General features: G+C 35.0%; 2 protein-coding genes across 3 annotated transcripts; both read right to left on the bottom strand.

Moving 5' to 3' along the window:
• Nucleotides 1-1,296: 1,296 nt before the first annotated feature.
• Nucleotides 1,297-3,560, bottom strand: LOC122294560 (non-specific lipid transfer protein GPI-anchored 6-like). 2 transcript variants are annotated; one of them, XM_043103406.1, is made up of 4 exons: nt 3,229-3,560; nt 1,818-2,152; nt 1,636-1,731; nt 1,297-1,541 (listed from the first exon to the last, which is right to left on the bottom strand). In XM_043103406.1, the coding sequence occupies exons 2-4, from the start codon at nt 2,149-2,151 to the stop codon at nt 1,372-1,374; spliced, it is 600 nt and encodes a 199-aa protein (XP_042959340.1). In that variant the 5' UTR covers nt 2,152; nt 3,229-3,560; the 3' UTR covers nt 1,297-1,371. The 2 variants fall into 2 exon arrangements, with proteins under 2 accessions (XP_042959340.1, XP_042959339.1); XM_043103405.1 differs by having other exon boundaries at nt 1,818-2,333; nt 3,229-3,559.
• A 934-nt stretch (nt 3,561-4,494) lies between these two features.
• On the bottom strand, nt 4,495-5,895 carry LOC122294774 (transmembrane protein 45A-like). The gene has a single exon (XM_043103714.1). The coding sequence runs from the start codon at nt 5,673-5,675 to the stop codon at nt 4,743-4,745; it is 933 nt and encodes a 310-aa protein (XP_042959648.1). The 5' UTR covers nt 5,676-5,895; the 3' UTR covers nt 4,495-4,742.
• Between the last annotated feature and the right edge of the window lie 16,576 nt (nt 5,896-22,471).

Here is a 22,471-nt window from a genome sequence, read left to right as displayed (position 1 = left end):
GGTTGTTGTCATGTAAAGGCCGAACCCGGGCAGTACCTAGAAAGTTTATCCATGAACATCACTGCAGTGACCCCACAAGGTGTTCTTGCAGACATGCAAGTAATTGCGTGGTCCAGAAATTGCGCACAAGTTCGTTGCTTTAATTAAACACATCGGGTGTCTCCTGATTACCAAAAGAAAAAGGGCAACATACATATTGAGCATGGTATTGGAGTCAATATTTTGGAACGGCATTTTTCATCAGTAAACATTAGACTTGGTGTTGGTGAACCCAAACGAGATCTGAAAACTGACTGCTGAGGAAGCAAGAAAAGTTTGGAGTTTTGACGCATTTAAGTAATCTGTGTTACCAGAAAGACACGCATAGAAGAACACATGATGCTACTTTATGATACTTTTAGGGGAATACAGACGAACTGGGGTACCTTCTACAGCCCGTCTGAATGATGGGAATTAATGTGGGTGGGTATACATACATATATGTTGCTTTGATTACCTTACGATACTAGGCATACATACTGCCAGTGAAGACACATGTTGAACCGTTATTGTTACATAACTTACATGTGTGAAATCTTTAAGGGGACTCTTGTTTTATACATGAGGAACTCTTGTTTTCAACCTCTATTGGGTGGTATCTTGCTTATTTTCCAACGTTTATATTATTTTTCTTTTTATTTATCCATTAATACATTATCCTCATCCCTTTTGCGATTTACTATTGCCCGCTCGCCCACAATCACCATGCACCTCTCTTCTGGTTTGGCCAAGCGGCTAATCCTTCATTGATCTCCACTTGTGTATTAATATTTATATGCGTGTGGGTGATAACATGCCTTCCTCTCTACCAGCTGCTCAACGTTTTCTTTCACATTTGAGGAACAAATGTCCAAGGGTTCCTCCTTTGAGGGACAGTTTATCTATTCTCTCTTTTGCTCAAAGAATCGTCCTTATTTTTTTAAAAACTCCTTCCAAGTACAGTGCATTATTACTTACTGAAAAATTATATTCATTATCAATACATCACACATTATATATAATTTTTATTTTTTCCTTTAGCAAATATGTGATATAGAGATGATGAGTAGAAGAACTCAATTAATTTAACAAGAATAAAAATAAAAATAATTGTGGTGTATGGAATGATGAGTAGCAAAGTTTCCCTTAAAGGAATATAGGCTCTGATCATTTTTTTTTTATTTTAAAATTTCTTCCCTTGTTTTCTAATTATATTAAGTGATAAAGAGTATTTTATCACTGATACTCTTTTATCATCCAACAATATTTCGACCCTAATTTGATATGAATGGGTCTGCGCATACAATTATTTCTGTTTTTCTGAAAAACTACAAGCAATAACAACAATGACCATTACGGAGGGCCGTAAAATATTACAAAATATGAGAAAGTAGGTAAGATGTGAAATGCTATAGTAAAATCCCACGAAACATCTTTGCTCCATCCCAACCTCCACTTTCCCAATCCACCACCAATTTTTTCATCAGCACTACTCGATGCATTGCTGGGGGAGTACCCTTTAACTATCAATATCCAAAAAACAAAACAAAACAAAACAGATCAATCAAAAAGAAAACAAAAAGAATCAAAATTATAGACAAGAACTCAATTGATTACCGCTGCCAACCGTTGTTGTAGTGCTCCCTTCGGTGCTGTTCAAGTGTCCCTCAAATATTTTAGCCTCCGTTGAATTAGGTGCCAAATGCAGAAGAGCTGAGTTACGTCGACAAAATTGTAACCAACTTGGAGGTTTGAGAAAATATGCACATGTACGTGTGTGTGTGTCTATGAATACTTACTAACACACTCAGATATGTTAGCGGGTGCATGACAGGCAGTTGGGAGGGCTAGTGCAAGTGTTGCATTTATCTTGAGGCCAAGATTGGGATCATCTCTGTCCTTGATTAGGATACACAGGCATTTCTTGCTCTTCTCAATGACTTGCTTTAGGCCAGTGCAACAGTCTAGGGTCGGAGCTTTGGCATCACCACCGACAAAAGGTAGACACGTGGCGAGTCCGACTAGCTGATCTGCACATGCTGCCTTGTCTTGGTCCAAGTCTGAGCTTGCAAAGCCAACAAGCAGCAACACCAAGGTGTATGAGATTGCCAAATTTGAGTTTTTGGAGCCCATACTGATGTGAAGAAAGAGGTGGAGACAAGAAGATCAAAGATATGGCTTTTGTGCTTTGGGTGTAGCTTTATTGAATATGGCGATGAAAGCAAGAGTTGGAATGAAAAGTAGTGGGTGGTGCTAATTATTACAGTCCCACTAAGGTGATGACTTGTCCACAAACTTCCATGCCTTGTCTTTATCTGAAATTTTTAAGTTGGGATAACTATAAAAGATGAAGTGGGTCTTATAATATTTATTAAATATTTAATGCAGTTTAAAATTTACAGAGATAAATATACATATTGTAAAATCGAACATCTAGGAAATAGTGGCTCCAAATATCTTTCCTACACTAAAGGCAAAATCTGTGTACTTGGTAGTAGAATAATCAGTATTATTAAATTGCAATCATCCTGTATATGGCACATTGCAATATACATAATAGGCTTATATCATTAATGCCTGAGTTTCTTGTTGGATCTCAGATTGAGCTAGCGTTACTTTGATACTGATTGAGTTGATGGGACAAAATAAACTTACTCACAATAGGGATGCGTGTAGACTCATGATTTGGCATACTAATACCACCTATGAATTCTTCCCTAGTGATTAAAGGAGAATCTATAACATCACAAACTTGACACGAAATCTTTTAATTAATTGAGTTCATATGTATGGAATTTTTTTTTTTTTGGTTTACGTATGTCCATGAAGAACTGCTAAACATGGAGGTGTTTTTTTTCCCCTGTTCATTACTCCTTAGCTCTTCACAATACTCCACTTTGGTCATGTAGATCCAAAATTACGCTGGATATATGGTTAGAATCATGTCTACTTCTTCAAAGGTGGAGTTGTGGGCCAGTCTAATATTACAATGAAATTATTGGACACATCTAAAACTATCCACATACGATGCATCTTCCGTTCATTTTGGGGTAAGGAGAGCTGTCAGGCAACTCCTAGAGACGTGGTCACAGGGAAACCAGATATTAAAGAGGGCGTAGAATAAATGAAAAGAACATCATATCAAAGAACCAAGATGGAAACCAAAATAAACAAATCCCATCACTGTAGCAACAGATCTAAGAAGTCGACCTGAGGCAAACGGAGATGGAGCCGAAGCTAGCCAGGTATTCAAGAGGGCGTAGAATATGCAAAAGCACACCAGCCCGTAAAACAGGAGCCTCAGGCAAAGAAGCAGGTAGAGCAGCAGCAACAGCAGCAGCGAGTGTGGAGTACTTGTGGCATCTGTTGTGTGGTGTGATCTATCTTTTGCTCGGAGAAAATAATGTTCTGAGGGCTCTGGTGGGATCGGTTAATTTTGGAAATCAGGACACAGGGGTGGTCTTGGGCAGCAATATGGACACGGGTTTTGATTGCAAGGGTGATGATGCCAAGTTGGTGCCTCACTTATTTTGAACTTGTTTATAAGATGAGAAATAATAGATGTAGTCGTGAGTGTGTAAATGCTATGTAATTATTTTAGAAAAGATGAATAAATATGGAATTTACATAAAAATAAATTAATTTTTAATAAAAAATCAGACTCTTTTTCAAAACTACATGTCATTTATATACTTTACGATTATATATAATAATCAATATTACTCTTATACGAGTAATTTCCTATTTCTCCAAACTTTGAAATTAATTATTTAATACTTTATTATAAATAAAAATCTCAAATAATAGTCTCTCCAGTCCCTAATTGAGTTATTTATTTTTAAAAATTATTTCCTATAGTTTTAAAATACTCTTAACCCTTCAAAATCTTGCAAAAATCCAAAAATCTCTTCCCTATCCCCAAAAAGGGTTCTATTTTTTTTTTTTTTTTGCTTAAGGCCTGTTTGGAAGTTGGACTAACTCTAATTTTAAGCTGAGTTTAATATTTAAATACTTAACTCTCAAATCACTAAACTCAAAACCTTTTTATACGTGGGATCTACAGTATTTTTAAGCTCAACACTTCTTTACATGCAGGACCTACAATATTTTTCAACTTCTTATAAATACATCTAAATTCATCTTAACATTCAAATATATCTAAACTTATCTTAGGTGGATCTCATAAAACTTACTCTACCATCTCAATTCATTACTATTAATAAAGAATTCAATTTATCTCAACTCAATTCAACATCTAAACTAGGCTTAAGAGTTTAATGGAGTTCAAAACAATCTCCTAGCCCTAATAAGTTAGGGTTCAGGGCCTGCATGAAGTTATTATTGGGCTAAGTTATTGGGTTTGATTTTTGGGCTTAGTTTGTTCAACAAAATGTTGAGCTCAAAGACAGGCCCGCTCGTTGACCAGTGCAGATTGCTTTTATCAATTAGATGGTTATTAAAGAATATAACTAAGGATACATAAAAGCAGAGTCGAGTTAGCATTATTATTATTATTTAAATTGCTTCAAAGTCTAGTAAATTTCACTTGAGAAAGTACAGAAGCCATGAAATACATCGCACCTAGTTTCTATATACAAGGGTGGTAATCCCACGTGGTGTACGGATCTTATCTCTTACAAAAGAAACTGCATGCTAAATCCTAATTTATCATAGCAAATTAATATCATAGCTTCCTTCGGCGCAACAATTAATCCCTTTCCATGTCATAGGGTGAAAAGGGTTCTTTCCATTTGTATAAAGCTCTTTGAATAGTCAAGTTTGCCTTTCTTTTGGGATTCAAGTTCAACATCGTCAGAATCTTCTCCATGCTCTTCTTCCCTTTTCAACGAACCATACGCCACCTTCTCGCCGTAAGCTTTAACCAAAAACAAATAGAAGCTCACTATAAAAATGGTGATTGCAATCAAGAGCCAGCTAAATAGGATGTTAACCAATGACTTAGCGCGATGACGAGCCTCATCCCCAGAGCACCTGACCACTTTGCGACCGTCTTCGAGGTGGATGGAGCAACCTTTAGGAATCAATTCTGGTGTCCAAAGCATGACTCCCATCACCATAAGCCAAATACCTTGGAATAGTATGCTGGCTGATCTTACAAAGCTGACCAGGAAACTCTTTGGAAGACCGATTCCCATAAGAGAGGTGGCTAAAGAAACAAAAATTGGAAATTGCAGAAGCAAATGGTATTGGCCTTCCGGGCCAATGTGGTCGGTTGAGTGAAGGTGAAAAAGAAGAAGTTCTTGAGCAAAGGCTGTGGCTGCAAGGAAAAGGGTTAGTCCATATTGAGCTTGGGTGCCAATCCGATCAAGAAGTATAGCAAATGCGGCGTAGACCAAGAGGGTCATTGAGATGGAGGAGTGCTCGAAGTTATGGAGATGGTTGGAGGGAATGGTTCCATCAGGGTCCAATGGTTGGTGTCGAACTGGGCCGATGAAGAGCTCCATGGCTATGGAAGCACATGAGCCTCCAATGATGAAGAAGTGCTCCAAGTACTTAAATCTTGAGGTGGGGAACCATGGGGTAGAGATGTAAGAAATTGGATACTGAGCATGGAGCTTGATGTGGTTAAAGAGGTGCCATAAGCCAATGACAAAGAAGCCAATGCCTGGTAAAACATGCCCTACTAAACCGCTCATTTCTTTCTGACAAAGTTCTCCTTTTTGGTTGTTGTACTCCTGGAGAGAGCGAGAGAGACAGGTAGCGGGGGTGATCAGAGAGGTGAGAAGAAAGATGTAGGGAGAGGGGAGGTTTTTAAGGGTGGTATTGGGTTTGAAACTCCGAAGACGTACCTTACCTCAAGTATTCAACCTTGATTAATAATTTTTATTGTATTGATTACACAGCCTTTGTTTTTAGTAGATGTAGTTCAAGCTGTATCAGTATAGACTGTCTCATTTAGATCTGTAATTCATAAAAAGGCCAAGCTAACGGTAGCTTCACTAAGAATAGATTATAGACTGCTGCTTCAAGATTACTTGTGAAATTTTGCAAGTTAAGCTTACAGAACCTACCGTTTGATTGGATTCAAACTTGGTTGTCACTTGACTCACCTTTTCATAAGATTAACTAGAGATTATAGCCATATCCTATACGCTAGAAACAAATGGAAATTATTTTCTTATGTCTGATATAAATTTTGTTGAGGCTTATATATTGTATTAGAATGAATCATGGTATTAATTAACTTGAAAGTCAATATTAATATTATATCCAGTAATGTCGATCCTTACCTTTTGATGCAGTTACTTGAGTCAAGAGTATTAGGACTCATTACTTGGTTTTTCTGAAGCCCGGTTAGCTTATATCTATACTGAATTTCAATCCCCCTGTTTTTAACTTCTCTAGATCTGGGCCTGCTCCTTCCCATTTCCATCTTCCTCTTGCTCTTTCTTCTTATAAGTGTTGTTCATTTTTCATAGGTACTTGGAGGATAGAGCCAAAAGCGCTCGGGCTGAGTGGCACCATGGTCCTTGGAAACCATGGGGTCCATGGTTGGGGCCGGGGTTCAATTCCCGCCAACTCCTAGGGCATTAGCCCCTCAAAAAATTGCCTACAAAATAAAAAAATGGAGGATATATCTATGGCTGTCCTTAGAGTCATTAGAATCATTATCCTTTTCTCTACCATCATTAACCTTTTGCTACTCCAACCATTGGCGTGTAGCTAATGTGGAATCATCGGTGCACACGGCCGCCATGTGCAGCCTTCAAGTTGTGGCTTCCAGTCCTCATTTAACTGACTTCTTGTTATCAACCTCTGTTGTGGGGTTTGTTTATTTTTCAACCTTTTTATCATTATTTTTGATCTGTTTTCCTCATCAATTTTCTCTAAAAGTTAAAACATATGATCTCCAATGCCCCCTTGCCCCCAACCACCACATGCACACCTCTCTTTTGGCCTGGCCACCCCGCTCATCTGATTGGTGTGGGTAGTCCATACGCATTCCTCTTTACGAGCTGTTCAATGTTTTCTTTCTCCTTTGAGAGACAATTCTCTGTTCTTTCTTTTGCCAAAAGCATGCATTCATTGTTTCTTTTTCAAGTATACGAAGGATGAGGGTGTGTAAAAACTCCATTGGATTTTCAAAACGTAGTCAAGTACAGTGCTTTTAATTTATTACTTACTGCGGTTTTTTGCCTTAGTATTACAATCATGATCATGTAGTGAGAGTGCATCAAAAGTCACATTATTTTATTTCTTCGACCTTAAGGAATGCCTTGATCATATGTATATTTATATGCTATACATGTTTTTAATTATATTTCTAGACACTACATTTTTTGAAATAGAGTATTTATTGGAATCCCCCCAACCCTCATTATGTTATTTGCCTTTTTAGTTTAATGAAATGTTGCTCACTAAAAAAAGAAAAAAAAAAAGAAAAAAAGAAGAAGAAAATAAACTAAGAACTAATTAAGGTTCTTTGACAAGAGTGATCGAGTGGCATCATGAGACTTATTATTATTATTATTATTATTATTTTTCTGATAATGTTACAACTAAAAAATAATTTAATCAATAACGAAAGTAAATTTTGGAGAAGGGGATTAATGAGTCACATTGCTAACATTTTCTTGTTGATGATCATTTGCTGCTTCGTATCTTAAGTCTCATTTTCTTAACATAAACAAAATGCAATCCTACACTTATATATAAATTGTTCCTTGCAAGTTTGGATGGAAGTTGATTGCGATGATCCATAGATAATTTTAAGTTGAATTTTACCACATACAAGTAAAGTCGTGTATTAATCTGTGTATCAATACTGATTCCTTCATATTCAAAATTTAAATTAGTACTGTTTTTAATAAAATCTACTATTTGATCAATCACATTAGATTTGTGCATATATTAGTACGTAGTTATACTTGCAACTAATTTTTTTTTTTTTAAAGTTTGGATGGAAGTTGATTGCAATGATCAATAGGTCATTTTTTTAGGAAATCTCATAGATGTTGCATCATGATCAAGATGAGCACGCGAAAGGGTTTCTCGGTGGTTTGGTTGATCTCAACTTAATTATTAATTAACCTCGCGAATAATTGTTGTTCAACTTTCGTTAGTACTTTGTATAGCAATTCAGATCATGAAATGATCTCCCTACGTACCAATTCATACACACACATGCCCACCCAAGTCCTCCACGGACCATTAATAATGCTTTTCTTCATGGAAATTAAAATTTTGTTAGAAAGTGATCATATTGCAACTTCTGGAAAGGATCTTAGAAATCGTCCTCTATATATACTTCTGATTATAAGGTACGTTAATGGAGCTCTTATACATTACTACTTACATCTCAATAATTTGTTTCATCCATATATCATCCAGTACTGCTACTAGGAAAACCCATATATAATTTGGGTTATGATTCTAGCAGCTTGACATTGTTCCTTTTTTTTTTTTTTTTTTTTCATGTCGAGTTACAATATTAAACAAAACAACAAAAGAAAAAATTAATAGAAAAGCAAGGACGGACCACCGAATAAAAATATAACAAAATAGGAAAACCCAAGATCCTATAGAGCTTTTCTTGTATTAGTTGTACACGCGTGCACTAACTTCGTTTACATGAAGTGAAATACCAATGCTTTTTTTATTTTATTTTATTTTTATTTTTTATAATATGTATGAGCTGATATATATGGCAAGTCTCCACATGCAACATCAATGTGTTTAGTGTGCCATAAACATTTATTTTTTTATATATAGATTTATTCTTTAAATCTTGTACCATCAATCTTTCATAAGCTCGTTGTTAGCATAACATTAACACTCAGGTCGTACAGCTCTTTTCTTCCAAAGGCACTTGAGTTCTCAAAGTATAGCCAAGAATACAATCAAAGTTTATCTCTTCATTTTTTTTTTTTTGATAAATAAAGTTTATCTCTTCATTTTGTTAGCTTGAAGGCTAATTATCATGACATCTAAAGCGATCAAGTGCATTCTTTATCAACGGTTCTTTGGGCAGGCATCTTAATGAATGTTGGGTCTTCTATAAACTGATTCCAAGAGTGAAAAACTATTAGAAACCGGATTAAATCCTTCATATGAAGTCATAGAAAGAATGTCACAAGTATTTCTTGTAGGAGTTCCCCACCTTCTCACTCGACATGTCACCTCTACGCCTCTAGTCGAGATAAAATCAAAATCCAAAACTAACATGGAACAAGTAGTGTTATTTCAATATAAGTTTTGGCGTCTTCCATCTTCTCTTCCCATCTTTGGTTGATGGACCATCACCATCTTTTTGAGGAGTCATCTCTTTAATGAAAGGCCTGCAAAATGGAAATGACATCAGTCATATTAGAGAGATAAGAAAATAGTGATGCTTTGAGAGAATGAATGGCATTGCTAGAAAAAAGAAAAAGAAAAAGATTCATAAAACCTATATTCGAGACTGATATCCTTAATACAGCTAGTGCCAAGTTTTCGAGGCTGTGGAATACACATATAGGCATCGAAAGTGAACCCAAACACATAAAAATATCCATTGACAGGGAGAAGAGTGAATTGGGGGAAAGAAAACCCAAAAGAAAAAAGACAACCATATAGAGTAATTAATGTTGAATAAAGAAAATGTAAAATAAAATTGGATTGGAAGATTGAATTTAATGATTTTGGGATCCGGAATCACAGTAATTTCTTCAAAATTAAAAAAAAAAAATGAATATATAAATAAAGAAAAAAAAACAACACAATTGACACCTCATGAGTATCGTGTTCTCTTTCTTTCTATTCATGGAAGAATAATTACACAATGCTTAGGTGAGAAATTACACTTGGAACCCAATAAGCATACATAAGTTAGAATCTACATATATAAACACTCTTTTTGTTTAGTAAATCTAGGAAAGAAGACAATAAAAGGAGAGAAGAAGAAGAGAAAGATTGAAGAGTATTAACCAAGAACTCCGTGCTCCCAAAATATGGAAGAGTTACTAGTTTCAGAAATCTGCTTTCTCAATATATAGATGCATTGAACCCAAAGTTTGAAGCATCATATAATTTTATGCATGATTATGGATTTTAATGATAACACACAAGTTTAAGTATAAATTAGTCTCAAGTTGTCGACATAATAAAGTCTTCAATGTCAAAGACATCAATAAATCAAGCACAATAAAAAAAGGAAAACAAGTTTACAAATAAAACTCTAAAAGTATTTATTTTTTGTACATCTCTCTCAAATTAGAAAAAGTTAAAAGACTCAAAATATCTATTTTTTTAAAAGTAATTGGGTTTGAAAAATCAATTTGCCTGTTTCACACGTACGTATATCATATGGTTGAAAGTTCAACAATTTGTTGACTGTCCTTTCCACATGTATCCGATATGTTTGTTGAACGTTTATTGATTGTCATTATGAAATGTGTATTATATGCTTGAAAATTTAAAAAGTTAATGATTAATTATCCTCCATACAAAGATAGTTAAGTTCTCAAAAAATCGCCAAGTATACTATCAAAGTTGATTTCTTTATTTTGGTAATTTGTTGACTGATCTTGATATCTAAAACTGTCAAGTGTATTCCTTATCCACGGCAAAATCCACGGCTCTTTTGCCGTGCATCTTAATGAATATTGGGTTTTCTATAAACTACTTCTAGGAAAGAGAAACTACTAGAAACTAGACTACATCCTTCACACAAAGTTTAGAAAGAATGTTACAAGTATTTCTTGCGGGAGTTCCTATCTTCTTGTTCGACATGCAACATCTCTACACCTTTGGCTAAGGAAAAATTGAAATCCAAAACTAACATAAAACAAGTGTTGTTTCAATATAAGTTTTGGCATCTTCCGTCTTCTCTTCCAATCTTCCAACTTTTGCTCAACAAACCACTAGAATCTTTTTTAGAAGTCATTTCTTCAATGAAAGGTCTGAAAAATGAAAATGGCATCGGTCACATTAGAGGGATAAGAAAATAGTGATGCTTCAAGCGAAATGAATGGCATTGCCAAAAAAAAGAATAAGAAAATGTTGCCCACATTTGAGACATATATCTTTAATACGGTCAGTGCTAGATCGTTGATGTTATGGAATACACATATAGGCATTGCAAACGAATCCAAACACAAGAAAAAATCTATTGAATGATAGAAGAGTAACTCGGGGGGAAAGGATACCTAAAAGAAAATAAACAAGTTCAAATAATGTGTATTTTTAAATATGTTCTTAAAAACCCAATGTTTCTTTAGAAAAAAGAGACAACCATATAGAGTAATGCTAAATAAAGAAAATGCACAATAAGATTGAATAGGAAGTTTGAATCTAATGATTCTAGGATCCCGAAACATGGTAATTTCTTCAAAATTGAAAAAAAAAAGGATAAACAAAAGTCAACATAATTGATAACTCATGAAGATTGTGTTCCAACTCTTTCTTTCTAATCATGGAAAAATAATCACACGATGATCAGGTGAGAAACAACACCTTAGAACTCAATAGGTTTACATAAGGTTGAATCCACATATATAAACACTCATTTCATTGAGTAAATATAGGAATGAAAACAAGAAAATTGGTAGAAGACAAAGCGAAAGATGAGAAAGATTGAAGAGTAATAACCAAGAACTCCAGGCTTATCACAAAACCCAGCGCAGAACTGAAAAATCTTGGGGCTAGCAAGTGAAGACAATATAAAAGATTTACTAATTCTCGATATTTGCTTTGTCAATATATATATATATATGCGTTGAACCCAACGTTTGAAATATCATACAATTTTATAGCTGATTATGGAAAATCTTTTTAGGAAGAAAGTTGTATTTTTAAAATATGCATTCTTTACTCAGGGTAGCTTTACTGAAAATTTACACTACACATGAAGTGAAATAGCATAATCAAGAAAATGAGGTTAGAGTTTTCCCCACTAAATCAAAATATGCTAAACAATCAAACAATTTAAGATTCTTCTCTAAACTCTCTAACTCATTGCCAGTAAATTTATACTCTTAAGCCTTGACCAAACTCACCAAAAAGCCTTATTTTTTTCAAATCCATTACACTTATTTGAACAATTGTAATTATGTTTTTTTTTATGCTGCTTCTTTTTTGTCTTATTTTACATGTTCAAGTATTGTCACCAATATATGTTGCATTACATATAAAATTGGAAGATTTATTCTTCCCGTCGATATAAGCAATTAATTGTGTGCTTGTGTATGCCTCATTTAGAAAGTGAAATAAAATTCATTGATTAGATAATCTAAAATGTACCCTAGCATGACACATTTCTTCAATCTAGCATATGTTTAAGAAAACTTGATTTCTCGTCCTAGGAATCTATATAATGAAGCAAGGTTAGAAAATCCCAACTACAATCCACATAAGAATCTTGATGGCAACCTTGTGTCGCACATTACAATCACTAGTTAGACACATAGAATAAATATGTACCGACATATTTAGGAGGAGGGAAATAAAGAAAAGCAAAAGAAAACAATAAAATAAAAACATATCGCAAACCATTGGTTTTTTGTTAATAAATCAAAAGGGATAAATGTTGTTGTGAACATGAAAAACATATTACAATTTTCTTGCTCTCACTAAGGCCCTGTTTGGATGTTGAACAAAGTTGAGATGAGTTAAGTTCTTTATGAATAATAGTGAGTTGAAATGGTAGAGTGAGTTTTATTAGACCTACCTAAGATGAGTTTAGATATGTTTAGATGTTAAGATGAATTTAGATGTATTTATAAGAAGTTGAAAAAGGTTATAGGTTCTACATGTAAAGAGGTGTTAAGTTGAAAATGGTTGTGGGTCCCACATATAGAGAGGTTTTGAGTTGAAATGATTTTACTGATTTGAGAATTAGGTGTTAGGAAGTTAAACTTAGTTTAAAATTAGACTAAACTGACTTGATCTCAGTTCAGTCCATAAAACTCTTGCTTGCATAGATACATAGGATTTAGTATTTAAATGTCCAAATTGATTGGCAAAAAACAACAAACAAGGCTAGTAACATATATTAAAGTAGAAGCTAGATAATATATACATCAAAATTTGTAGGAAGTAAAAAATCAAAAGTATGCTTTACCTAAATCTACTCCCAACCCTAGAATAGAAAGACAAAAGAATTCACATTTATCGCCACTGATGGATGCAATAGGGGAAGTCCATATAATAATCTTCGTCCTCCTCGTAAGCTTCACATTTATCGCCATCAAGTAGAGCTAGTGTTCCTAGAACTACAAGAGAATAGCCAGTAGATAGTGAATAATGAATCTTCTAACTTCAAAAATTGTCCCATTCCTTGTCAAACTAATGTTAATGGAAATGGTCTATCTTAAGCAACACCCACCGCACATCCTTGTAAAACAAAAGAGGTATACAACAACCAAATTTTTGTAACTCAAACCTATAAAATGGAGTGTAAGATTTGGACTCATCCATTATACAATATTAGTTTTGAAATCCTATCCACACTTTTCCTTGAACCTTAAAACAAATATATTGGTTTTCATCTATTTAGGTATGGTTGAAAGTTATTTGATTTGGAAGTCTGTAGATTTCAAAATTTTTGGTTTTTATATTGAAAGACAAGAGTAACACTAAATCCTTGGGATGACTAGTCAATTGAAAAACAGCCAATACAAACAATCCTTTGAGGACACTGCCTTATGCGATCAACACATCTCGTACTGCATTGGCCATTGCTCTTCAATATTCTTCCAACATTAAGCTTTTAGATTGTATGACTTTCAATTAAAGACTGCATACCCCTTTTGCAACCAAGATCAAATAATCCATGCTAAATGGTTTGTTACTGAGCGCAAATTTGGACACCTATTGTTTTAGAGGGCTTAGGCACAATACTTTATTGTACTTTGGGAGGAGAGGATTCCAAAGTACAATTAACCCCTCATTCCCGACCAAAAGGAGTCCATTACTGTAACCACTAGTTCGAGTAGCACACTAACAACTAATTGGGGTAGTACAGCTTGGGTAGCACACCAGTAAAGACAATTTATATTCTAAAAGCATTACCAAATGTACCATAAACTTGATTTCTACAGCATAGTAGTTTGTTGGCAGAGCATCATCGTGCGAATGGATATGAATATTGTGGTCGCATAAATGAGAGTGCATTCTCTATCCATGACTCTTTGGGCATGTATTGTAATGGATGTGGAATCTTCTAACAACTACTTCTAAGTTCGAAGACCGAGAAACTAATAGAAACTATATCAAATCTTTTACATGAAGTCTAGAAAGGATGTTGCGTAATATTTCTTGTGGCAGTTCCTAACATCACATTTGAAGACCTTTGTTTGACAAACTGCCGCCATTTCTTTTAGGAGTCATCTTTTTAAAGAAAGTTTGAAAACTAGAAATGACTTCACACATTAGACAAATGAAAAAATAATAAATTGAATGAAAAAAAGGTCATTGTTAGAAAAACAAAAAAGAGAGAAAGTGATTCGACTAAAATCTACATTCGAGACTGATATCAGCACCAAGTCGTCCAAGTAATGAAATACACATATAGCTGTAGAAAGATAACACAAATATAGAAAAATATCAATTGAAATAGAAAAGAGTAATTAAAGATAAAAGAAAATCTAAAATAAAAAGAACAACCTTGAATAATCTATATTCTCCAAATTTGGATCCTAATTCAGGCCCAAACAACTAGGCTGAACTAAAGAAAAAGGCCAACGAGATTAAATCTATCTTATTTGTTATTTTGTATCTTGTACAAAAATAATTTTTTTCCCAAATTTTTAACTTCTGGCATTATTTGCTCAAATTGGCCTTTAATTTGAGCTCTCTCTTTCCAGCTTCTGTACTCGTGATTGAAGGTCATGAGTATACTGGTTCGGTAATTTTTCAACCACCTATTTATAAATTCTAAATTTCTATTCTTCCTATCTTTATCAATGAGAATTCGATGCAATAAAGAAATTTGAATGTTAAGTTGACCAACCTCAATTACTCCTTATCGTAATATTTGAGACATGGTTGTAACAAAGGTTGTATATTGAGCATTGAGTTCCTTGATTTTACAATGATATTAAAATCAGTCCTGCAATCCAAATGTCATTATATTCCTAACATAATCTTAATTGCCTTGGTGGAGAGAAAAAGAAAAAGAAGAGAAATATTCAAGAGTAATAATAAAGAACTCCGCACTTATCACAAAACTTGGCCTGGAACCTAAAAATCTTAGGGATATCAAATGAAGAGAATATGGAAGATTTACTGTTTTCTGCGATGTTCTTTGTCAATATATATATATGCATTGAACCCAAGGTTTGAAGCGTCATACAATTTTATACTTGATTATAGATTTTGATGATAACAAAAAAGTGCGAACATAAACGAGTTTAGAGTTGTCCACATAATAGAATCCTCAAGGTCGAGGATTCCAGTAAATCAAACATGGTAAAAGAAGGAAACAAGTTTACAAACGTAGTTATAATTGTATTTATTTTTGTATATCTCTCTCAAATTAGAAAAACTTAAAAGACTCAAAAAATATATATTTTTTAAAGTAGCTACTTATGAAAAATCAGTTTAGATTTTTCATATGTGCATGATATGATTGAAAATTTGAAAATTTTTTGATTGTCTATTTCAACATGCACTCGATATATTTGTTGAAAGATGATTGATTATCTTTTCTAGCGTGTACATGTTATACTTGAAAATTTAAAATTTTAAAAACGGAAAGGTGAATGATTGTCTTCCTCGAATGTAAATGAGATGTTTGAAAACTTGAAAAGTGTGACGCCCCCAAATTCCCCCGCCCGAACACGGGAAAATCGGGACGTCCGGATGGTGACAACCCGGGTCACCATCCCATCGTCGGGTGCCAAGTGTGTGCAAGGGCAGCAAATGTGCACAAGAAACACGCAGCGGATAACGAAAGCATAACTAAGTACCAGAATTTTTTTTTAACGTAATACAAGCTGTTTAAAACATACTTAAATAAAATATTACAAACTCAAATACAGTTTTAAAAACATAAAGAAAAGCATAACATCAGCAACCCGGCGGAGCCGCATCCACAGGCTCAGCCTCCTCCTCCTCATCCTCATCTCCTGCACCAAAAGCTACGGAACCAAAAATGGTTCCGCAGGTAAGTAAAACCCAAACGCTACCAGATAAAAACACATAGAACTCAAACAATATGCATGAAACATGCCCAATGCACAAAGCCCATAAAACATAGTTTTCCACACACGCCAAAAATCCCATTTGGCCCAAAAACATATCCTTTCCGAAAAAAACACGCCAAAAGTCACATTTGGCCGCCAAAAGTCCATTTGGCCCAATATCTCGCCAGAAGTCCATCTGGCCCAAAACCACGCCAAAAGTCCCATTTGGCATCTCAAACCATTATCCAATTTTAACCGCATGCACCATGACCTCCCCTAGGGGTCATCCGCACACCCTGGCTCCAGTGCCACACCGCAGAGTACCACTACGCATGTGACACCTAACGAGCGATGCCCAGTTCCGTGCCCCGCGCGTTCGTAGCCAAGCACCCTCTAGCCCTCGCCAGCGAAGGGCCACGGAGTCGGTGAGTAGGGCGATGCCCGGTTCCACGCCCGGCGCGTTCGTAGCCAAGCATCCCCTAGTCCCGCTCCCGTCGTCTAGCGACAACTCAGGGGACATCACTCAGTTTATTCCGCTCCCGAGTGACCAGAGGAGCTCCACCGAGATAATAACCCATCCCGGCTTGGGCTCGTGATACACACGCACCCGTAAGTCCACTTACGCCAAAACACAGGCTTTTCACACTATTTCACAAACACACGTGCATGCACCATGTAATGCCATATCAATGCATAAAAACAATCCAACAACATAAATCAAATAAACAAGCAACTCCGTCCTCCATCCATCCGACCCCCGAAACTCCTCGGACTCAGTCCGGAATCAACCAACCAGCATCAATAAATAAATTGAATGAGCGATATATATTTAAATCTGAAAATAGGGTTTGGAAAATACTTACAGCGCTATATGGCAATTTTAGAAAACACCCGGCGTTGCAAACGACGGCGAAAAAGCAACGTCACAGTGAAAATTCACTGTGTCCGTGGGTTGTGAAAAACCCACTTTTGAACGGGGACAAACTAGGACTAGGGATTGATAGGGAATGGTCTAGGGATGATTGTGAAGCTATTGGAAGTGGTGGTTGGCCGTGGGTGGCGGCGAAAACGCCGGAAAGAGGCCGGATTTCCCAAAAAGGAAAGCTAGCTCGTGGGAGCTGTTCCGGTGGTCGTTGGAGGCCGAAAATAGGTGGGTTAGGACGGCAAGGGACCGGTGATGAAGTGGTGAAGAAATGGTGGCCGGAGGTGGAGCGACGGCGGCGGATCGAGGCAAAATCCGTGGGGCTTTGATGGTGTTTTCCGGCCAAACGGCTGGCCGGATGGGGCTGGGATTTGGTGGGGTGGTGCGCCGGAGGGAGGGGAAGAAAACTGGGTGGGTGGTGTAGGCCACGCCGCCGGCGAGCGGCGGTTCTGGGCTTCGAAAGCAACCGGCGACAGGGGCAAAAACAGAGCAGGTGCAGCGAATTCCGGCGGCTCTCGAAAGCTAACGGCTGGTCCGATGGCTCTGAAAATTGGTGGGGATGATCTATGGTGGAAGGGGAAGAGAATGGTGGTGACGGTGCACCAAACGGTGGCCGGACGGCGGAGAACCGGCCGGTCAAAGGGGCGGCGACGAAAGGAGAGAAAAGGGGCTGATGAGCGTACGCGGGAGAGGAGGAAGAAGAAAGAAGAAGAAAAGAAAGAAAAAGAAAGAAAAAGAAGGAAAAGGAAAAAGAAAAAGGAAAAAGAGAAAAGATGGGGGAAAAGAAATGAGGTCCAGTCCTCACTCCGGAAACCAAAACTGATCCGCCGAAAACGATTTTAAAAACCGTAAAACGACTAAATAAAATAAACACAACATCAAATAAATTAAAAACCAATTTAAAACACATTAATTTAAAATAAATAAACTAATATATTAATTAAATAAAAAAAAAACAACCCTTCAGTGAAAATACACGCAAAAGCGGGTCATCACAAAAAGTGAAGAAAAAAAAAACATAAAAGAAATGTCGACACAATTGACAACTCACGAGAATCGTGTTTCAACTCTTTCTTTCTAGTCATGGAAGAATAATCACACGATGATCAGGTGAGAAACAACACCTGGAACCCAATATGTTTACATAAGGTTGAATCCATATATATATAAACACATTTTTCGTCTAGTAAGAATAGGAAAAAAAACTAGAAAATTGGTCGAATAGTAATAACCAAGAACTCTGCTTTTATCGTAAAATCAAGCTCGGAACTAAAAAATCTTGGAGCTAGCAAATGAAGATAATATGAAAGATTTACTAATTCTCAAGATTTGCTTTGTCAATATATAAATAGTGAATAATGAATCTCGATACCTAAAAAATTGTCATCTTTACTGCCAAAACAGTAGTGATGGAAATTGTCTATCTTAAGCAACACCCACCATGCACCTAGTACGACAATAGATGTATACAACAACCAAATTTCAGTAACTCAAACTTGTAAAATGGAGTCCAAAATTTGGATTTGTCTATTATCTAATATTGATTTTGACATCCTGTCCACACTTTTCCCTGAACCTTAAAACAAATGTATTAGTTTCATCTATTTAGGTGTAGTTGAAAGTTATTTGATTTGGAAGTAAATAGGTCTCAAAATTCTCAATTTTTTATTGAAAGACAAGAGTTCCACTAAATCCTTGGGATGACTAGCCAATCGAAAAACAACCAATACAAACAACCATTTGATGACACTTCTTTACACGGTCTACACATCCCATACTGCATTGGCCATTACTCAGTATTCTTCCAACATTTAGCTTTTAGACTGTATGACTTTCAATTAAAGACCAAATACTTGTTTTGCAATCAAGATTACATATTTCATACTAAATGGTTCGTAACTGAGTGTAAATCTGGTCACCCATCCTTTTGGAGGGCTTGTGCTCAATACTTTCTTGTGCTTTTGGAGGAGTGGATTCCAACGTATAAGTAACCTCTCATTCTCAACCAAACAGAGTCCACTACTGTAACTACTTATTCGGATAGCACACTAAAAACTGATTGGGATTGTACAATTTGGGCAGCGCACTAGCAAAGACAATTATATTCTAAAAGCATTATCAAATGTACCATTACACTTGATTTCTACAGTATAGTAGCTTGTTGGCAGATCATCATCGTGCAAATGGAGATGACTATTGTGGTCGTCATAAAGGAGAGTGCATTCTCTATCCACGGCTCTTTGGACATGTATCTTAATGAATGCAGGATATTCTATTAACTGCTTCTAAAAGTGAGAAACTATAAAAAAAAATTAGACGGAATCTTTCACCCGAACTCTAGAAAGGATGTTGTGTAGTATTTGTTGCGGTAGTTCCCACCTTTTTGCTCGACGACCTTTGTTTGACGAACTGTGTAATTTCTTTTAGGAGTCATATCTTTAATGAGAGTTTGAAAAATGGAAATGATGTTACACATTAGACAAATGAAAAAAGAGAAAAAAACTCATTGTTAGAAAAAAAAAATAAGAAAGAGATTTGCCTGAAATCTACATTCAAGACTGATATTAGCACCTAGTCATCGAAGTAGTCGAATACACATGTCGGTGTAGAAAGGTAACCTAAACATAGAAAAATATCCATGGAAATAGAAGAGAGTAACTAGAGATGAAAGAAAATAAAAAATAAAACGGACAAACTCGAATAATCTATATTATCCAAATTTGGATTCTAACTCAGGCCCAAAAAACTGGGCTGAACTAAGGAAAAATGATAGTGGGATGAAATCTATCTTATTTACCATTTTTTCTCTTGTACAAAAATAATTTTTCTCCTAAACTTTAAACTTTTGCCATTATCTACTTAAAATGACCTTTAATTTGAGCTCTCTTTCTAGCTCCTTTACTCGTGATTGCAGGTAGTGAGCATACTATTTCATTAACTTTTTCAACTACTTGTTTTTAAGTTATAACTTCTATTTTTTTCTATCTTTATCAGTAAGAATTCAATGCAATAAAGAAATTTGAATGTTAAGTTGACCAACCTCAATTACTCTTATCGTAATATTTGAGACATGGTTGTAACATAGGTTGTATATTGAGCATTGAGTTCCTTGATTTTACAATGATATTAAAATCAGTCCTACAATTCAAATGTCTTTTTATTCCTAACATAATCTTAATAGCCTTGGTGTAGAGAAGAAGAAAAAGAAGAGAAATATTCAAGAGTAATAATAAGGAACTTCGCACTTATCACAAAACTTGGCCCGGAACCTAAAAATCTTAGGGACATCAAGGGAAGAGAATATGGAAGATTTACTGTTTTTCGCGATTTTCTTTGTCAATATATATATATGCGTTGAACCCAAGGTTTGAAGCGTCATACAATTTTATACTTAATTATAGATTTTGATGATAACAAAAAAGTGTGAGCATAAACGAGTTTAGAGTTATCCACATAATAGAATCCTCAAGGTCGAGGATTCCAGTAAATCAAACACGGTAAAAGAAAGAAATAAGTTTACAAACGTAGCTAAAATTGTATTTATTTTTTTATATCTCTCTCAAATTAGAAAAATTTAAAAGACTCAAAAAATATATATTTTTTAAAGTAGCTACTTAGGAAAAATCACTATAGATTTTTCATATGTGCATGATATGATTGAAAATTTGAAAATGTTTTGATTGTCTTTTTCAACATGCACACGATATATTTGTTGAAAGATGATTGAGTATCTTTTCTAGCATGTACAGGTTACACTTGAAAATTTGAAATTTTAAAAATGGAAATTAGGTGAATGATTGTTTTTCTCGAATGTAAATGAGATGTTTGAAAACTTGAAAAGTGAAGAAAAAAAAAGATAAAAGAAATGTCAACACAATTGACAACTCACGAGGATCGTGTTTCAACTCTTTCTTTCTAGTCATGGAAGAATAATCACACGATAATCAGGTGAAAAACAACACCCAGAACCCAATATGTTTACATAGGTTGAATCTATATATATATATAAACACATTTTTCGTCTAGTAAGTATAGGAAAAAAGCTAGAAAATTGGTCGAAGAGTAATAACCAAGAACTTTGCTTTTATCGCAAAATGAAGCTCGGAACTAAAAAATCTTGGAGCTAGCAAATGAAGAGAATATATATGAAAGATTTACTAATTCTCAAGATTTGCTTTGTCAATATATAAATAGTAAATAATGAATCTTGATACCTAAAAAATTGTTCTCTTTACTGCCAAACAGTGGTGATGGATATTGTCTATCTTAAGCAACACCCACCATGCATCCTAGTACGACAATAGAGGTATACAACAACCAAATTTCAGTAACTCAAACTTGTAAAATGGAGTCCAAAATTTGGACTTGTCTATTATCCAATAACGATTTTGACATCGTGTCCACACTTTTCCCTAAACCTTAGAACAAATGTATTGGTTTCATCTATATGGGTGTAGTTGAAAGTTATTTGATTTGGAAGTAAATAGGTCTCAAAATTCTCAATTTTTTATTGAAAGATAAGAGTTCCACTAAATCCTTGGGATGACTAGCCAATCGAGAAATTTGAAAGTTAAATTGACCAACCTCAATTACCCCTTATCGTAATATTTGAGACATGATTGTAACATAGGTTGTACATTGAGCATTGAGTTTCTTGATTTTACAATGATATTAAAATCAGTCCTACAATTCAAATGTCTTTCTATTCCTAAAATAATCTTAATAGCCTTGGTGGAGAGAAGAAGAAAAAGAAGAGAAATATTCAAGAGTAATAATAAGGAACGTCGCGCTTATCACAAAACTATGCCCTGGAACCTAAAAATCTTAGGGACATCAAGTGAAGAGAATATTGAAGATTTACTGTTTTCCGCGATTTTCTTTGTCAATTTATATATATATATATATGTGTGTGTGTGTGTGTTGAACCCATGGTTTGAAGCGTCATACAATTTTATACTTGATTATAGATTTTGATGATAAGAAAAAAGTGCGAGCAAAAACGAGTTTAGAGTTGTCCACATAATAGAATCCTCAAGGTCGAGGATTCCAGAAAATCAAACACGGTAAAAGAAGGAAACAAGTTTTACAAAGGTAGCTATAATTGTATTTATTTTTGTATATCTCTCTCAAATTAGAAAAATTTAAAAGACTCAAAAAATATATATTTTTTAAAGTAACTACTTATGAAAAATCAATTTAGATTTTTCATATGTGCATGATATGATTGAAAATTTGAAAAATTTTTTATTGTCTTTTTAAACATGCACACGATATATTTGTTGAAAGATGAGTGGTTATCTTTTCTAGCATGTACAGGTTACACTTGAAAATTTGAAATTTTAAAAGCGGAAAGGTGAATGATTGTCTTTCTCGAATGTAAATGAGATGTTTGAAACTTGAAAAGTGA

This window comes from Carya illinoinensis, chromosome 14 (assembly GCF_018687715.1).
Source record: "Carya illinoinensis cultivar Pawnee chromosome 14, C.illinoinensisPawnee_v1, whole genome shotgun sequence".
Taxonomy (NCBI): Eukaryota; Viridiplantae; Streptophyta; class Magnoliopsida; order Fagales; family Juglandaceae; genus Carya; species Carya illinoinensis.
The sequence above is the reverse complement of the archived record's forward strand: the minus strand, read 5'-3'. Positions and strand labels throughout refer to the sequence as shown.

What these genes read in the sequence shown, in the direction of transcription:
- LOC122294560 (XM_043103406.1), bottom strand. Translation starts at nt 2,151, where the DNA reads ATGGGCTCCAAAAACTCAAATTTGGCAATCTCATACACCTTGGTGTTG. An exon ending in TAACATATCTGAGTGTGTTA is followed by an intron (nt 1,732 to 1,817) that starts GTAAGTATTCAT and finishes GACGTAACTCAG; the next exon opens with CTCTTCTGCATTTGGCACCT. An exon ending in TACAACAACGGTTGGCAGCG is followed by an intron (nt 1,542 to 1,635) that starts GTAATCAATTGA and finishes GGATATTGATAG; the next exon opens with TTAAAGGGTACTCCCCCAGC.
- LOC122294774 (XM_043103714.1), bottom strand. Translation starts at nt 5,675, where the DNA reads ATGAGCGGTTTAGTAGGGCATGTTTTACCAGGCATTGGCTTCTTTGTC.